At 34.6% G+C, this 19,846-nt stretch overlaps 1 protein-coding gene across 3 annotated transcripts in view; it reads right to left on the bottom strand.

The window, feature by feature from the left end:
• Positions 1-19,846, bottom strand: part of LRRC49 (leucine rich repeat containing 49) — a 163,790-nt gene that overhangs the window by 8,832 nt on the left and 135,112 nt on the right. For all 3 annotated transcript variants that reach the window (XM_059371947.1, XM_059371948.1, XM_059371949.1), the window contains 3 exons: positions 14,649-14,834; positions 11,730-11,839; positions 1,246-1,399 (listed from right to left, as the gene is read on the bottom strand). In XM_059371947.1, coding sequence (XP_059227930.1) covers positions 1,246-1,399; positions 11,730-11,839; positions 14,649-14,834 — 450 coding nt within the window. The remainder of the gene's footprint in view (positions 1-1,245; positions 1,400-11,729; positions 11,840-14,648; positions 14,835-19,846) is intronic.

Raw genomic sequence — 19,846 nt, 5'->3', positions numbered from 1 at the left:
TGGGTAAGAATTTTTTTCACCAACGGAATTGTTCAGTGATAAAAGCTCCCTCATGAAGCAGTACTTTTGTACTCGAATGATTTAAAGCAGAATCGGAACATCCTTTAGGATGCCATTAAACATCAATTGCATTGTGTTTTCAAGGTTTTTTTCAAGCTGTAATCCTTAGAGCCTCTCTGGTTCCAAAGAGATGCTTCAGGATTGAGGGTGAGATGAGGAGAAAGGAAAAGACTAGACAATCCTCAAATGAAGCTCTGAAGCCCTCCTTCCCCTCAACAACAACAGCTGCTCTGCTGTTTTTGCTTTGTTTTGACATACTGGGTTTCAGCTACAATGTGGTTTGAATAAAGAGTCCCATGGCTGTTTAAAAACATCTGAAAACCACTTGCCCGGCCATTTCACTGCCATATATGTATGTATACACACACACACACACATATACATATATATAAAATACATATATAAAACCTGTGTGAGTTATATAAATATATATATTTATTTATATATATAACTCACGGTGCCTTGCACATCAGTTAAGGATGCTCAGTCCGTGAGCGCTTCCTGCTGTCTTTGTCTTGCTCTTTTGCCCTTCAGTCCCCTCAAAATCTCTTGCAGAACCGTCACATTCTATTGTTATTTAAAGGACTTATTTCTTCAGCTTTCTTATGAGTTCCATCAAGGCAGGCACTACATGTTTTTCTTCCTGTAGCTCCTGCGGCACCCTAACACTGTATCCCTCCAATAAACCTCTGAACAAAGAAGTAAAGAATTAGTTCCAGCTTTTCTGGCTAAGCAGCTACAGTGGAAACAGAACAGGTTAAAATGATACCCCATGATTAAGGATGCAGAAGGTAATGCAGTAGGAGAATGAAAGCAGTGACTGAGAACATCAAGGACACAACCTGACATGGGCCAGTTAAGGACTCACAGCAAGCCTGCATCTCTTGTCTTAATTCAGGCAGATCAGAACCCTTGGTCCACTTTGGTCTAAATTTTTGGTACAGATTTCTTTGAAACATTTTTTTTTTCCCTGCTGAAATAAAGATATTGGAACTATGGACTCTACTTCTTCCTAACGCCATGGTGCTTACTGTCTTCAGCTGTACCTAACATAAGGCTGGCTAACTTTCTAGGACACAAACAAGTTATCTTCACTGAGTAAAGGGAGAAATGTACCACTGCCAAGTCCCATGCCAGGTGGGAGACATCCAGGCACCAGATGCCAAAGACTGATAGTGGTTTTACCTCTAGCCTTTCGTTATAAAAGTCTCTTGTGGTATAATTTAGCGTAGCTCGGTTTGTGTTTTCTCCTACAAGTCTTTTGCTATCACTGTTTTCTTCATTGACGAGACCAGGTTTTTTTCCTTTGGTTTCTAGCAGATACCGGAATTGCTTCTTTCTGTAGAAAGACAGTCAAGGGATGTAGAGAGTTACTAATGAGATTTATTAAAATATGTCTATTTTTTGTTGACTTTCAAGGGAAACATATGCGCTTTGGAATGTCTGCTTCATGAGTTTGAGTTACTCATTTGAACTCAGTTCAATACCCCAATCTTTCTACTAAATAAGCTAGACAACCCAAATTCTTTTGTTTCATAACTACCAAGCATCAACATAAACATTTCAACCATTTCTAAAGTAAAGAGACTCTACCTTAAAGAAATCAATATAAAATTTAAATAATCACAGAGCACAAAACAACCCTGTTAAAGATGTAGTAGGCCAAACTTTCTAAGTCATTATCTTTCATAAAGCATATACTACCCCTTGTAAATCACACAAATAGTCCGTAATTCCAATGTGCAGCTCAGTAGTATTACTCACAGATAGAAAATGTAATGGGATACTGGTTTAACTTTAGCAAAACCAAAATAAGCAAAACACAAAAACCTCCAAGTATTAGCATATTGGGGCAAGATCCTAGTAGGAGGTAAATAATGAAACTGGAAACTTCATTTGATTATGAAGAACATAAACAGTTCTCGGAGCATCACTGGCATACCCATAAGCTTAGACAGAGCACTGCAACTCATCTCCCATGAAAGTTGATTTCTGGTTTCCACCAGACTTAGGGTGTCTCTAAGTGAAGGGGTATTACTACTTTACTGTAAACTGAACTAAAGACTGGGAAGAGAAGAGGAATGGCTCTTTTAAAATTTTTTCACTTTCTAATTTAAAAGTATAAAACAGCATTTTTAGAAATTTTAAGAAGTACACATTTTGAAAAGTATAAAGAGATGAAAATCACCCATAAATCTATAGCTCATAAATCTATATAAATCTATAACATTATTCACATTCAACATGTTTTTATAGGCTTTTTCTATGAATTTTTGTAAAAAGTTAAGATCATACTAACCATCCAATTTTGTACACTTATTTCACTCAATGCTATATGTAATAAGTATTTTTCTATGTCTTTAAAAGTTAATGCATGAATAAAATTCAGCTGTGATGTTAAATCAGTTTACTTAATCAGGCCCTTGTTTTGGATATTTAGTTGTATCATTTTCTCACTTTTATAAAGAAGAAAGTGAGTAATGTACAGATCTTTACCTGTATTTTCTTTATTGACTTTTAAATTATCAAAGCAATGCATATGTAGTTTTTCTACCACTTACATGTCTTTTCAAATAATCAATTTTTCATAATTTTATTTTTATTTTTTCTTAAGATTTATTTATTTGAGAGAGAGAGTGTGCTTGCAAGTGGGGAAAGAGGTGGGGGAGGGGGAGAGAATCCTCAAGCAGACTCCCCGCTTTGTGGAGTCCAACGTGAGGCTCAATCTCAGGAACCTGAGCCCATGACCAGAGCCAAAACCAAGAGTCAGACACCCAAAAGACTGAGCCACCTAGGTGCCCCCCATTATTCTGTTTTTAATGTCATTAATTCTTGTAGCTTCGTTCAGGATTATTTTGTTTTTTTGTTTTTTTTTTCTTTCTAACTTCTTTATTTTCTTTTCCTAACTTCTTTAAGAGTCTCATGCTCTACCGAATGAGCTAGCCAGGCGCTGACTCCTAACTTCTTTAGATAAATGTTTAGCTCCATTCATTTTCAGCTTTATTCTTCCCTAACTGATGCATTTCAAAGGCTAAAATGTTTTCATTTAGCATCATGTAACTTGATTCCACAAGTTTTGAAATGTGGTATTTTTGTTATATTTCAGTTCAAGGTAATTTCCATTATGAAACTATCTTTTAACCTGTAGGTTATTTAGAAATATGTATTCTGATTTCCAGATATATGCAGATTTCCTGATTAACACTGAATAATTGAGTTAAAGCTAATTGAATTTTGAACAGAAAACATGGGCTATGTAAATCCTTTGGAATCTGTTGACAATTGCCTTATGGATAGCATTTGGTCAATTTTTATAAATTTCCATGCATGCTTGTAAAGAACATGTGTTCTACAGTTATTGGGGGCAATGTTCTCCGAATGTCCATTAAATCAAATATGTTAATCATGTTGTTCAAGTATTTTATAGCCTTTTTAAATTACTCAAAAATACAGCAAAACTTCCCACTGTAATTGGGGAGTTGTAGTAATGTCAATTTTTGGTTTACAGGTTTTTAAGGCTATGCTAATAGGTGCATATAAATTAAATCAGCAGATTTATCTGAACATTCCTGATGAACTGAATTTATTATTATTTTGAAATGATCCTCTTTATTTCTAGTATTGCTTCTAACCTCAGTCTTTTAGTCCTCAATGGTTATTCTGTTTTTATTTTGGTTAGTATTGATGTTGTTATCTTTTCTCACTTTTTAACTTTTAAACTTTATGTAACCTTATGTTCCGATGTGTCCCTTGTAAACAACATATAAATGAACTTCATTTTTTTACTCAATCTGACAATCTTTGGCTTTTAACCAGAACAATTAGTACATTTGCACTTTATCACTGATAACACTGATGGTCATAATTATGAGCTCCCTTGAATTCATGCCCTTTACAATGTGATTGTGCAGCTGAGCTGACTACCTTCATGACAGTATCAGTTCTCAGGCCAGGCCTCAGGAGTCCTTGCATGTTTTTCTCTCTTTAAAGCCTGCCTCTCCCATGAAAACAAGCCCTGGCAGATTTCTGGAGCAGGAGAGACCACGTGGAGCAAAGACAATTTGCCCTAAGGCTGCCTGCGAGCAGTTTATAGCTGGCCAACCCCCAAATAAGTGAGAGCCCTGGCTAGATCAGCATAGCTGCCTACCCAACCCACAGGCGGCTGCAGATGCATGAGAACCCCAGCTGAAGGTACAGCCAACCAGCAGACCTGCAGACTCAGGGGAGAAAATGACTCTTGTTCTAAGCCACCGACTTGGTACAATTGGAATTGCTGATACAGTCATATTTAGGTTAAATCTGACATTTTTTTTCTTTCAATTTGACCCACACGTTCTATGTTTCGTTTCTCTTTCTCTTCTTTTCCATTTCTCCCCTCCTCCTCCTTATTCGTTTAGAAGCTGTACACTCTTTATTCTTTGGTTACCATAGAAATGAGAACATGCACTCTTAACTTACTAACATCTCAGGTTAATTACTATAGCTCCTTCCTAGATAATACAAGGATCTAGAATACCATATCTTTATCTACCTCCTTTACTACACTGTTAAAGTGTATGTTAATTCTATATATTTTAAAACCCCAACACATAATTATTGTTGCTTTATACAGTCAATGTTCATTTAGCTTTATCCCACAAATTTGATATTTTTCTTGCTTTTTTAAAAAAAATATTTTATTTATTTGACAGAGAAGACAGCAAGAGAGGGAACACAAGAAGGGAGAGTGGGAGAGAGAGAAGCAGGCTTTCCACTGAGCAGGGAGCCCAATGCAGGGCTCGATCTCAGGACCCTGGAATCACGACCTGAGCTGAAGGCACAGACACTTAAGGACTGAGCCACACAGGCGCCCCTTCTTGCTCTTTATTTAGGTTTTCTTGCAACTTAGACCATCTTTTTGGGGTCACTTTCCTACTGCTTAATTACAGGTATTATAATTTCTTTTAGTACAGGAATACTGGTGGGAAACTCTTAGCTTTTGTTATTATTTTGTTTTAAAGTGTCTATTTTATCTTCATTCTTTTTTTTTTCTAAGATTTTATTTATTTATTTGACAAAGAGGGTGAGAGAGCACAAGCAGGGAGAGCAGTAGAAGGAGAGGGAGGAGCAATCTTCCTGCAGAGCAGGGAACACGACTCCAGCCTCAATCCCAGGACCCTGGGATCGTGACCTAAGCCATCTGAGCCACCCAGGCACCCTTATTTTATCTTCATTCTTAAAAGACATTTTTACTGTGTATAGAATTCTAGGTTGTTGGCAATAACTTCCTTCAGAACACTGAACATATCATTTATTATCCTGTCTTCTGACTTCCACTGCTGCTGTTGTGAAGTCAATGGGCTGATATGCACTCCTTTAAAGATAATTGCTTTTTTCCTGGTTGTTTTAGAATTTTTCACTTTTATAGTTGGTGCTCTGTTATGTCATTGTGAAGTGACTTGGGATAGATTTCTTTTAAATGAATAATTTGTAATTGGTTGAGCTTGTCTAATGTATAGATTACTGCATTTCACCAGTTCGAAAAAACTATTTGCCATTATCTTTAAATATTACACTTACTCCACCTTCTTTATTTTATCTTTTTGAAATTCCAATCAAGCAGATTTTAAACCTTTCAACTCACTCTGTCTCCAAATTTCTTAACTGCTTTCCCATATGTTCCTTTCTCTTTGTGCTCCATTCCATAAAATTCCCTCTAGGCTATTTCCTAAATTATAGATTCTCTTTTCAACTAGGTCTAACTGGCTGTTAAGTCTCTTAAGTTTTGATTGTGTTCATTTCATTTTTCATTTACAGAACTTCCTTGGGTTTCCTTCCAAATCTGATGGATCACTTTTTAAATTTTCTTGTTATTGCCAGATATTTTCAAACTTGTCTATTATATCATGAAATATACTATGCATAGTCGTTTTATAATTCTTAAGAAGTAATGCCAAAACCCAAAGTATTTGTGGGTCTGTTTCTATAGTCTCTGTTTTTTCTGTTACTTCTTATACATGGTAACCTCTTTCCTTAAATGCTCCGTTATTTTACTTTTTTTCCATTGTGTCCTGGTCACTGTCCTTAAAAATTATTTACGGAAATTCTCTGATAGGTTGAAAATAAACTTCCTCCAGAGGGGAGGTGCATTAGATTTTCCCAGGTATCTAGAGAGAGTAACATTTAAACTTTGACATTATTTTAAGCTATCTACATATTATGAATTCAGGCTGCAAATCTATATGAGGATTGGCTTTCAGTAACACTTCTTAGAAATAACTTTGCCCCTTTTTTGCTCATACCAAGACAACTTTCCTTGGTAATTCCAGTTGAGAAGAAAGGGAGGTTTATTTCTGACACCATCTTGATGGTATAGCCATGGGGATCCTAGCTTAATTTTGGGAAGATCTCAACTTATATGCATATTTTAGAGGGGGTAATGGGCATTGATTTATAGCCTTCCCTCTTTGCAGCTAACAAAAGCAAAATTTAAGTTCCCCTAAAATGCCTCTAGGTTAAACACAGTTTACATGCTCACCTTACTTCTCAATGTTCTTTCCATAGATCTTGGCCTAGTACTTCTGTACTTTTATGGAGTTTTTTTTTAAATTTTATCCAAATTTTTAGTTGTTTTTATTACAAGGAATTATCAAAACAACCTATCTCACCATTATCAAAGAAATCAAATGCATTCTCAATAAGAACTTTCAAACTGTACAAACATACATAGAGTAAAACTTGAAAACCATTCTTTAACCACTCAACCATCACTACTAACATCCACATCCTACCAGATGTGTTCATCTTTTTAGCTCCCTTCTATGTCTCCGTATTTATACATAAACATTAATTTTGTTGCTTTTAAAAATAACATCAGGTCATAATATAAATGCTCTTTTACAGTTTATTTTATTTAATAAACTGTCTGTCTCTGGATCATTTCAGATCAGAACAGAAAATCTACTTTAATCTTTTTCCTTTTTCCTCTTTTTCTCTAGTTTTAAAATGACCATAATGTACACAGTATCATATAGATACTACATTTATAGTTTAGAAGTATCATGATTTATTTAACTTTCCCTATTGTTAGGCATTTAATTACTTTCTGAAGTTGGGTTACTACAAACAATAAAATGATGACAGCCTATACCTAAGTTTTTTGTGCCCATGTATGTGCATTTCAATAGGCTATATTCTTAGTACTAGAACTTCTGGGTTCAAAAATATGGCAGATACTGCTAAACTACTTCCTTCACAAGTCTGCCTTGTCTTCTACCAAGAGTGTAGAGTACATATTTCTCTGAATAGTAATAAACCCCTATTATTATTAGTTCTTAAATTTTTTAGTCAATCCCATTAACTAAAATGAAATCTTATTGTTTTAATTTTTACTTCTCTTTTAAAGTGAGTTGAATCATTTTTTACAATATTTGGCCTTTGTGTGTGTGTGTGTGTAAAGTCTCTATATCCTTTGCTTTTACTTTCATGTTGATTGTCTTTTTCTTACTAAATTTGTAGGACTTCTTAAATCTGTTAAATGTGTTGCAAATACATTCTCCCTCTCTGCTCATGTCTTTTGAATTTATGATGTCTTTTATCATACAAAAGTTTTAAATTTTTGTGAGCTAAATGTGTCAAAACTTAGAAAGTATTAGAAAAGTATAGTAGAATATTTTTATAAACTTGAGGTGATGAATGCCTTCCTAGGATACAAAAATTATCTTGTTCAGTTTACTGAGATACCATACTGGGATTGTTGATTAGAAAGTCAATAACTACATGATTTAATTAAAATAATTGACATTTTCGGGGTGGGTGGTTGGGTGGCTCAGTTTTTAAGTATCTGCCTTCAGCTCAGGTTATGATCCCAGAGTCCTGGGATCAAGGCGGGAAGCCTGCTTCTCCCTCTCCCACTCTCCTTTCTTGTTACCTCTCTCACTGTCTTCTCTGTCAAATAAATAAATAAAATCTTATAAAAATATATTGACATTTTTTTTAAGCCTCAGAATTCATTAACAATGTACATCTTTCCATTTTTAGACCTTTTTAAAATTCCTATTTCACTGTTTACTTCATAGTTACATTCTATCAGATGGATTTCCTGATATTTTATTATTTTTATTGTCTCGATAAATGGGATACTTTTCTAATACTATTTTCAAGAATTTATTATTTTAATGAAGAAATGCCAATGATTTTTTTAAGCTAATATAGTATCTGGTTTCCTTGTTATATATTCTGATTAGCTATAAAAAAAAGTTTAATACTTGAGTTCTTGGATTTTCCTTAGAAACTTGTTATAAAGAGTCTATTTTTGCTTTTACTAGTCAATTATTCTTTATTTCTTTAAAAGTTGCTTTAGCTTTACAAATTTCTTGACTCCATTTTCTTGTCTATGACTTTGATTGAGGTTAAACGTCTTTTTTTAAGTTTAAAGGCACTTGTATTTTGTTTTCTGAGAAACTGGTTCTCCTGTTTCTTTGTGTTTCCTATTTCAACTGGGTAAAATTTTGGCTCATTACTTTCTAATTTTATGATATGACTAGAGAAAGTGATCTGTTTAAGTATGTTTTTTGGGAACCATGGAGTTTTTCTTTGAGTTTAATATATGTCCAATTTTTGTAGACATTTCATAGGTGTTTGAGTAGAATTTATTTCAAATTGGGAATAAGAATCTGGCAATAAAATTATAAATACATTTATTTGACAAAATGCATGAACTATTATTCAAATCCTCCATATTTCTTTTTTTTGTTTATTTGATCTACTGATTAGATTAATACCTATCACAAAAACTGTGGATTTGTCAATGTATACTTGTACTTGTTGATATATTTAGGATCTTAGTTACATTAAGTTTCATAATTATCATATTCTTTGGCAGATTGTAGCTTTTGGTCATCATTTCTTTTATCACTAATACTAATATTCCCAGATTTGTTTGTTGCTATTGTTGGCATTTCCCTGTTATATAGTTTCATCCCTTTATTTTCAAACTTTATATATTGCCTTCTTCAGGAGTATGTCTCAAAGACAACATGTAACTCAATTTTAACCCTGATAGCCACTATCTATTAATAGGAGAATTCCATTCATTAATATTTATTATAACTAACATGTTTATTTTTCTTTTTTCTTCTCTTCCAGGATTTTGTTGAACTTTTTTCTTTTTAGTGGTTTAGAATCTATACATATAGCTTTTCTTCCTACTAGTAGCCCTTAAAATTTAAATATACACAGTTAAAAGTGTATTTTTTCATTAACTTTTGGTGCTAATTAGTAACTATTATTACTCCTAAGGGGGTAAGAAAAACTTAGGAAATTTTAACTTCCTGTCCCTTAGGAATTTCTGGGATTTTTATTTTTGGGTCACTAAATTTTTCCTTATGCATTAATATTTTTGATAAGTATAATTTTTAGATTCACATTTTATTTTTTATTATTTTAATTTTTAATTCCTTAATTATGAGCATATTTTAAAAATTAACATATAATGTATTTTTTTTTCAGGGGCACAAGTCTGTGATATATCAGACTTACACATTTCACAGCACTCACCATAGCACGTACCCTCCCCAGTGTCCATCACCCAGCCATCCCATCCCTCCTACTCCCCTTCACTCCAGCAACCTTCAGTTTGTTTTCTAAGATCAAGAGTCTCTTATGGTTTGTCTCCCTCTCTGGTTTCATCTTGTTTCATTTTTCTCTCTAATTGTTACTTAGCTCCATACCATCAGTTTTTGAATTCAATGCTTCTTATTTGTCACACTTCCTGTTCATTTTGTAGCAGTCCCTCCTTTAGTACTTTTTTCTCAAGTGATTCCATAGGGTTTTTTATGGGATTTAGAGTCTACCAATCAGACACACTTGGGTAAGATGTGAAATCAGAACTGAGCCAATTGGGAGGTAGAAGTAGCACACAGATTTCCATTTTGGGGGGTACAAATTACAAATTTGTAATTATAAATTCTATAACCACGTTCTGGGGACAGGAGTGGGGAACTTCCTGATCCCCCATGTAGTGAGAGTGGTATGACCCTGGAGGCTGCAACTGGGATGACAGTCTCCTGATCAGCTAGCTCCCTTAGCAGAGGTTGGCAGTTTCCTTGGTGGGCTGGTTCTGTGGTATCATTCTGGGAGTCATGAGACTGCTTCCCTGGCCCTTCCGATGATTTTACAGACAATGAATTCCTTGTATATCAGTCATTTTCTACTTATTCTACCAGAGAGAATTCTCTTATCTATAACTAAATCACGAAAGACATAGCATCCTTAACTTTTGTCCTTCTATCCATGCACATTTTCTCAGTGTGTTCTGTCAGGTATAACTCTTCTAAGTATTTTTCAAATTATCCTCTTCTCCACTCTCACTGTCTTAGAGTTCATGCCTTCAAAATTTCCCTCCTGGACTATAATGAGCCTTTTTTTTTTTTTTTTGTCACACCCCAATTTATTAGTGTAAAATGTTATTCAACAATCTTGGTTTCTTCTTCAACTTTGCTCTTCTATTATCATCCCATGCTTTCTTTTTTTCCTCTCTCACCATAGTACATACCCTCCCCAACATCCACCATCCAACCACGTCATCCCTCCCACCCCCTCCCCTTCAGCAACCCTCAGTTTGTTTCCTGAGATTAAGAGTCTCTTATGGTTTATCTCCTTCTTTGGGTAAATCTTGTTTCATTTTTCCCTCCCGTCCCCTATGATCCTCCATCTTGTTTCTCAATTCCTCTTATCAGGGAGATCATATGATAATTGTCTTTCTCTGATTGACTTATTTCGCTCAGCATTAATACCCTCTAGTTCCATTCACATTATTGCAATGACAAGATTTTGTTTTTTTAATGACTGCATAGTATTCCATCATATATATAGAATATATATATATATAGAATATATATATCATATATATATACATATATAGAAGCACCCCTGATATATATATATCATATATATATACTACATCTTCTTTATCCATTCATCTGTTGATGGACACCTAGGCTCTTTCCATAGTTTGGCTATTGTGGACACTGCTGCTATAAACATTTGGGTGCAAGTGCCTCTTCATTGGTCTCCAGTCCTTCCATCTCGGCCTACTCAAATGGCAGCCTTTCTAGAATGTACATCTAATCACATGACTGTTGTGTCTAATCACAAAGCCCAAGTATTCAATTTTGTTTAGAATGGATTGCAAAACTCTTCAAAAATCAGACCAAAATCTTCTAGCTTCATTTCTGTTCACTATTCACAATTATCCCATGCTCCAATTACTCTAAACTTGTTACAATTTTTTTCACCTTTGCAGATCTCCTTCCCCTATATCCTGTACCTGAAAAACTCATTTCTGAAGCGCTAGATAAAATTTTATCTTCTCTGTGAAGTTTTCCCTTACGTTCTTCCAAAGTGCTGTTGGTCTCTCCTACACTCCTACAGCCCTCTCTGAAATCTGAAGCATTCACATTATAAGTATTTACATATATCTTTAAATTATTAGTTTATAAGTCACACAAGAGCAAGAATTTTGTCTTATTCATTTTTATACCCCAACACTTGGAAGAGGGCAAGTCATAAGACAAATTTAGGATCAGTGTTTGTGGGATGCACAAGTGGCAGTTAAGAGGTATGTGGAATTTATCCCTCTTTTCTAGTGCAACAGAAATTTCATAAAAATGATAGAAATTAAAGATTACCTGACATCACCCAGAATTGAAATCAGACGGTACTGGGGTAACTCAGAAGATGCGACATGTGCTAAGATTCCAAAGAGCCTTTCAGCCATTATCATATCATTCTGTGTCACCTGAAGAGATACAATGGAGAGGGGTCAAAATGACACTGCCTCTAGCTTGATACAATTAACACAATTCCAAAGAAATTTCTAAGTATTTTCTTTTAGCCCGGGGAAGTACCTTCTCCTGGGCTGCAAGAGAGTTCTCATTGATATTTCTTTCTTCCCGAACTTAATTGAAATGAAGATGTACAAATGTGGCTTGTAGTGATGGAGGATGACCGAGGTGACGAGTTCACTCTGACTCAAAGCACTGTTCCCTGAGAATTATACTTGAGGCAGCTTAAATTCTAAATGAATTTTTTTCAGAAATCCTACAGTTTCTTGGAGTAGAATGATTTAGGGGGAAAATTCTCAAGTGTCAATGGAATAGATTCACTGTAATAATGTGTCAAAGGTAAGCCAAGATCTTGTTCATACCTTGCTTCTGTAAGAATAACATGTCCCTTTCTGAGAGATGGAACATGAGATAAGCAAGGATACTCCTGTTCATTCTAAAATTATGTCTACCTTGCTCTCCACAAGGAACAACGGTCACAGGTATTCTTTTTAAGGGCTTATCCCCATGTTAATCAAGAAGGTATTAAAAGCTAAAAGTGGGGCCTGGATTAATATCTGGGGCTATTTTCTTTAATATAAGATGTGGTTGCTTGTCCTTGCATTTTAAATACTATTCATTTGTCTACATAATCAATAGTTCCCAAACAGGGGCAATTTTGGCCCCTAGGGAACATTTGACGATGTCTGGAGACATCGTCAGAGACTAGAGGGTTGAAGCCAGGGGTGCTCCTAAACATCCTCATTGCACAGGACAGCCCCCACAACAAAGGACTACCTGGCCCCAAATGTCAACAGAGCTGAGGTGGAGAAACCCTGGTATAGTCAAATGTTGGAACTTAAAAACATTCACTAATACTAGCTGTAATACATTTCACAGGCCTGCTCCAAAAAATAAACCCACAATTCCCAAGCATCTTACACACATGACTCAGTGCAGTCTCACACTTTTCCCAAGACCTTCAGAGTTAAGGAGGCTGCTGCTGCTCAGATCTTTCCTTCCGCTGACAATGAAGTTACTTGGTCTAACATAGTCACCTAGTGGCCAGTGCAGGCCACTACTCTATCCTTTTCTTCTTGATGCACACAATTCAAATTTAGTTCTTCCGCAAGCAATATTATTCTCTCTCATATACGAAGAGATGTAGATATATAGTATAATATTACTACATATTGTCAAGGTTGAGATAAGCAGCTTTATTTTAGACTGTTAATAAAGGGTCAAATATCCTGGGCATTGACATTTTAGGAAATTTTAAATCAGAAGAAGTTATATTGATATTTGATATATTGATATTTTAAATTAGAAGAAGTTATATTGGTTCTTTATAATTCTTCTTTATTTATGTAATTATACTGCACCATTCCTCCTATTTCAAGGTTCTATCATACTTAGTACATCTCTAGTAGTGATCCATGTCTGGGTAAATATACTACTGAGGTTAATGGGGTCAACAGTTTGGCCATTAATGAAGGAAACACTCACCCATAGTCAAAATCACTATTCTACTTCCAGACCAAGGTAGCTTTGGAAAACTTTGGGACTAATTATTAGGTCTGATCAATGACTCACAACCTCTCTGGGAAGTACCAAGAGGATACACAAGAGTACACAAGACTGAAACAAAATCTCTTGGGAACTAGCTGGAGAAATTAGTAGTCTGAAGGTTCCAGATTTGTCCCACATTTTACTCGTGAGCCTACCATGGTTGATGCTAATTTCACTTGTACACTGACTCGGAGATCTCCAGTCTCTTAACATTCTACTAGATTTTTAGAATGCTAGGCCAGAGGTACTTATAGAGCATCAGCTGCAGGGAAATATAGTTGCTATTATCATCATGCTGGCAAATTTGATTATAGCTCATTTTACAATAAGGAGGTCTTCTGACTTTAAGAGATAATTGTAATAATATTAACAGTCATATTAGAGAACTTCTTTCTTTGGAGGATTATTTAAATTCAGTGCAGGAGTTCCATAGGAGAGGAAGAGGTACAGTTTCTCTCCTTTCTTCCAAAATAGTATTTAGAGAACATGGTCTTGGATAGCAGGAAAATTATTCCTGAGACAAGCTTAGCAAAATCAATCTGAAAATTAACCTCTCACTAATAATATTCCAGCCCTGAGTTATACAGAGCAGGTAATCCAGAGGCCGCTGTTACAAGCTATTAACAAAGCAGTGCAGACACTTCCATACGCTTGTTTTACTTCCTTTTTTTCCCTCATTTTTACTTTCTCTTCTTTTGCCTTTCTTCCTTATTTCTCCTTCTCATCTTTTCTTTTAAAATTATTCTTCTTTCCCTGCATACATTCTTTTTTTTTTTCTTTTCTCACTTTATTCCTCCCTCTACCATGACTTTATCAGCTGACCTTTGCATACTACTTCCCCATCCTTCTCATGTGTCTGGCAGTTTGCAAAACACTTTGAAGACTACTAAGATCATACTACCTACATAGGTGTTCTTTTTTTTTTTCCTGAACTGTCATCCTACCAATATTTTACTTTTCTGAATGTTTACAAGGAACAGTAAAAGCATTTGCTATTCACCATGATTTGGCTGTTATTTTTAAAGTCTGTTTAGTGCTTTAGAAGTTTTTTGATTGATCTTTAGTTTTTTAACATTGTAAATGTCAAGATTTGGGGAAAATCCATAATATCTCTCAAAAGTTCTTTCATGATTACTGAATTTCCTGACCATTATTATGGCTACTTCTCCTAAAAAGGAATATTTTGATTTTACAGCTAGCTTATATTTGGCTTACCTCTGTTCCATTTATTTTCTGCATACTAAAATGGCTCAGCCTAAACAGTACGTAGTATTTCCAGAGTGTGAAATTGACAACTGGATTTCCTTGCGGATCAATTGTCAACTGGTCGACATGGCGCAGTTGAGCTAGGGCATTAAACTGCTGCAGCATGACAAGATTTGTTTCCTTGAATTTAAGGTGCTGCAACAATAAAACACAAAAAAGAGCTGAACATTGAATTTAACCATCTTAAAATATTAACATTAAAGCTTCAGTGACCATTCCTCAAGATGTCTGTAAACTTTAGGTTTAACTAGTATGTTTTCAATTATATTAAACCAACTGCATCTACCAAATTTACTTAATTTTAGTCCATCTGATACATCACTGATGAAATCCATTAATCCACCCAGTATTGAATTCAAAGTGATTCCCCATCTGCAAAGGGTGTCCCCCATTTACTAGCAAACTAAGCTCCTCAAAATTAAATAAATATACAATAATTCAGACTTTCAGGCATTACGATGATTTTACATGCTTTATACTGAAATTGAATCTACAAAGGAAAGATTAGAAACAAAACTTTGAACTTTATGAATACAGGACTCACGATGGTTCTGAGAAGAACTGATTAGTTGTTATTACCTGTATCTTGCCAATTACTATTCAGGCTAGTTAAACTGGCCATGGGACAAGAAAATCACTAAAACTGAAATGCTACTGTAAGTGTTCTTTTGTAACTGGATGCTCTTTTCTGAACATATTGTCTCCATTTCCATCTGTCCTCTTTAGTGAGGATAAGGTGGCAAAAGAAAAATAACTACAAGAGGGCAGGTGAAGGAAATCACTTGGCTAACAGAGAAAAACACAACAATAATAAAAACTCAAGGGAGAACTCACAGTCTGCAAATAACATACTAATAAGTAATATATTAGTACCAAAAACAGCTAATTGGAAAAACTCAAAAAAGCTAATTTCTCAACTTTATTTTTTAAAAAATTCAATTCTAGTATAGCTAACATACAGTATAATATTAGATTGAGGTGTACAATACAGTGATTCAACAATTCTGTACATTACTCAGTGCCCATCACAGTAAGAGCACTCACAATCCCTTTCACCTCTCTGGTAGCCATGTTTGTTCTCTATAGTTAAGAGTCTTTTTTTTGCCTTTATATATATCACATAAATCCTTATATATGTGATATATATAATAATATATATACTATATTATGTGATATATATATATATATTATATAATGTGATATATATAATAATACTCCACACAGTAGAGTATTATTCAGTCATAAAAAGAAAGAAATCTTGCCATTTTTAACACACACACACATCCATTCTTCTGTGGACTGACATCTTCTTTATCCATTCATCTGTGGATGGACACTTGGACTGTTTCCATAGTATGGCTATTATAAATAATGCTGCAATAAATATAGCAATGCATATATCTTTTCAAATTAGTCTCTTCATATTCTTTGAGTAAATACCTAGTAGTGCAATTCTAGATAGTAGAATGGTTCTATTTTTAACTTTTGGAGAATTCTCCATACTTCCTCGCACAGTGGCTCCAAATTTGCATTCCCACCAGCAGTGCACAAGCCTTCATTCCTTTTTCCTCACATCCTAGCCAACACCTTTGTTTCTTGTCTTTTTGATTTTAGCCATTCTGAGAGGTGTGAGGTGATATCTCATTGTGTTTTTGATTGCATTTCCCTGCTGATGAGTGATGTTGAGCATCTTTTCATGTGTCTATTGGCTATCTGCTTGTCTTTGGAGAAATGTCTGTTCATGTCTTCTGCCCATTTTTTAATTAGATTATTTGTGTATCTGGTGTTGGGTTGTATAAATTCTTTATACATTTTGGATACTGACCCTTTCCTGGATGTCATTTGCAAATATCTTCTCCCATTCAGTAGGTTGCCTTTTAGTTTTGTTGATTGTTTCCTTTTTTGTGCAGAAGCTTTTTATTTTTATGTATTCCCAGCAGTTTACTCCCAATCAATATAAATAGCATATTTGTGTATTCCCAGTAGTTTATTTTTGCCTTGCCTCAAGAGACCTATCTAGAAAGAAGTTGCTTCAGCCAATGTGAATTAAGTTACTGCCTTTGTTCTCTTCTAGGATTTTTATGGTTTCAGGTCTCACATTTAGGTCCTGAATCCATTTTTGAGTTTATTCTTGTTTATAGCATTAAGAAAGTGGTCCAGTTTCATTCTTTTGCATGTAGCTATCTAGTTTTCCCAACAACATTTGTTGAAAAGACTGTCTTTTTCACATTGCATATTCTTGCCTCCTTTGTCGAAGATCAACTATTTCTATGCTCTCTATTCTGTTCCATTGATTTATGTGCCAATACCACACTGTTTTGATTACTACAACTTTGTAGTATATCTTGAAATCTGGGATTGTGATACCTCCAGTTTTTCAATTGTGAGACCTCTTCTTTTTCAAGATTACTCTAGCTATTTGGTTTTTTTAATGGTTTCATGCAAATTTTAGGATTGTTTGTTCTAGCTCTATGAAAAATGCTGATAGTATTTTGATAGGGATTGCATTAAATCTGTAGATTGCTTTGGGTAGTAGGGACATTTTAACAATATTTTTTCTTCCAGTCCATGAGCGCAGAATACCTTTCCATTTCTTTGTGTCATCTTCAACTTCTTTCATTAATGTTTTAATTTTCAGAGTACAGGTCTTTCACCTCCTTGGTTAAATTTATTCCTAAATACACTATCATTTTTATGCCATTGTAAATAGGATTGTTTTCTTAATTTCTTTGCTACTTCCTTATTAGTGTATAGAAATGCAATGGATTTCTGTATATTGATTTTGTATCCTCAACATTACTGAATTCATTTATCAGTTCTAGTAGTTTCTGGTGGACTCTGTTGGTTTCTTTTTTTTTTTTTTTTAAGATTTTATTTATTTATTTGACAGAGAGATAGAGAGCACAAGTAGGCAGAGCAGCATACAGAAGGAAAGGGAGAAGTAGGCTCCCTGCTGAGCAGGGAGACCGATGTGGGGCTCAAGCTCAGGACCTTGGAATCATGACCTGAGCTAAAGGCAGCTTCTTAACCAACTGAGTCATCCAGGCACCCCTCTGTTGGGTTTTTTATGTATAGTATTATATCTTCTGCAAACAATTAAAATTTTACTTCTTCCTTACCAATATGGATGCCTTTTATTTTCTTGTCTAATTGTGGTAGCTAGGCCTTCCAATATTCGTGAATAAAAGTGGCAAGAGTGGACATCCTGGTCTCATTTCTGACCTCAGGGAAAAGCTCTCAGTCTTTCACCACTGACTATGATGTTAGCTGTGGGTTTTCATATATGGCTTTTATTATGTTGAGGTATGTTCCCTCTAAAACTACTTTGTTGAGGATTTTTATCATGAGTGGATGTTGTACTTTGTCAAATGTTTTATTTGCATCTATTGAAATGACCTTATGATTTTCATCTTCTCTCTTGTTGAGGTGGTGTATCACGTTGATTGATCTGTGAATACTGAATCATCTTTGCAATCCTGAGATTAAATCCCACTTGATCGTGGTGAATGATTTTTTTTTTTCTTAATGTATTGTTGGATTTGGTTTGCTAGTCTTTTGTTGTTGATGAGTTTTGCATTTATGTTCATCAAAGATATTGGTCTGTAGCTCTCTTTTTTGGTATATCTTTATCTGATTTTGGTATCAGGGTAATGCTCACTTCATATGATGAATTTGGAAGCTTTCCTTCCTCTTCTACTTTTTTGGAATAGTTTGAGAAGAATAGATATTAACTTATCTTTAAATGTTTGGTAGAATTCACCTGTGAAACTGTCTGATCTCGGACTTTTGTTTGTTGGGAGGTTTTGATTATCGATTGTTTTGCTGCGGGTAATCAGTCTTTTTAAATTTTCTATTTCTTCTTGATTCAGTTTTGGTAGTTTATATGTTTCTAGGAATTTATAAATTACTCCTAGGTTATCCAGTTTGCTGGCATATAATTTTTTTATAATATTCTCTTATAATCCTTTGTTCTTTCTGTGGTTTTGGCTGTTATTTTTCCTCTTCCATTTCTGATTTAATTTGAGTCCTCTCTCTTTCTCTCTCTCTCATGAATCTGGCTAACATTTATTAATTTTGTTGTTTTCTTCAAAGAACCAGTTCCTGGTTTCATTCATCTGTTCTATTGTTTTTTATTTCTTTTTCACTTAATTTTTCTCTAATCATTATTATTTCCTTCCTTCTATTCATTTTGGGGTTTTGTTCTTTTTCTAGCTCAGGTTGTTGGAGATTTTTCTTGCTTCCTGAGGTAGGCCTGTACTGCTTTAAACTTCTCTCTTAGAACAGCCTTTACTGCCTCCTAAAGATTTTGGACCACTGTGTTTCATTTTCATTTGTCTCTGTGTATTTTTTTATTTCCTCTTGGAAATAAAAAAAAAAAAAAACATTTCTTGGTTGACCCATTCATTTTTTAGTAGCATGTTATATAACCTCCATGTATTTGTGTTCTTTCCTGTTTTTTTCTTGTGGTTGATTTCTAGTTACAGAGTGTTGTGGCCAGAAAAGATGCATGAAAAAAAAAAAGACTACAGTCTTTCTGAATTTGTTGAGACATGTTTTGTGGCTTAATATGTGATCTATTCCAGAGAATGTTCTATCTGCACTTGAAAATAATGTGTATTCTGCTGTTTAGAATGAAATGTTCCGAATATACTGTTAGATCCATCTGGTCCAATGTGTCCTTCAAAGCCTCTTTTTCCTTGACATAAGATTATCCATTTGGATGATCCAACCATTGATGCAAATGGGGTTTTAAAGTCCCCTACTATTATTGTACTACTATTGATTACTTCCTTTATGTTTGTTTTTAGTTGCTTTATGTATTTGGGTGCTCCCATGTTGGGTGATAAATATTTACAACTGTTACATCTTGTTGGATTTTTCCCTTTATTATTATATAGTATCTCTGACTTTTGTTACAGTCATTGTTCTAATGTCTATTTTGTCTGATATGAGTATTGCTTCCCTAGCTTTCTTTTCATTTTCATTCACATGATAAATGCTTTTCCATCCCTTCACTTTCAATCTGCAGCTGTCTTTAGGTCTGAAAAGAGTCTGTTGTAGGCAGTATATAGACAGGTCTTGCTTTTTTATCCATTCAATCACCATGTATCTTCTGTTTGGAGCACAGTCCATTTTCATTCAAAACA

This window comes from Mustela nigripes, chromosome 13 (assembly GCF_022355385.1).
Source record: "Mustela nigripes isolate SB6536 chromosome 13, MUSNIG.SB6536, whole genome shotgun sequence".
In the NCBI taxonomy this organism is placed as follows: Eukaryota; Metazoa; Chordata; class Mammalia; order Carnivora; family Mustelidae; genus Mustela; species Mustela nigripes.
Note: the sequence above shows the minus strand (reverse complement) of the source record. Positions and strands in the feature narration are given on the sequence as shown.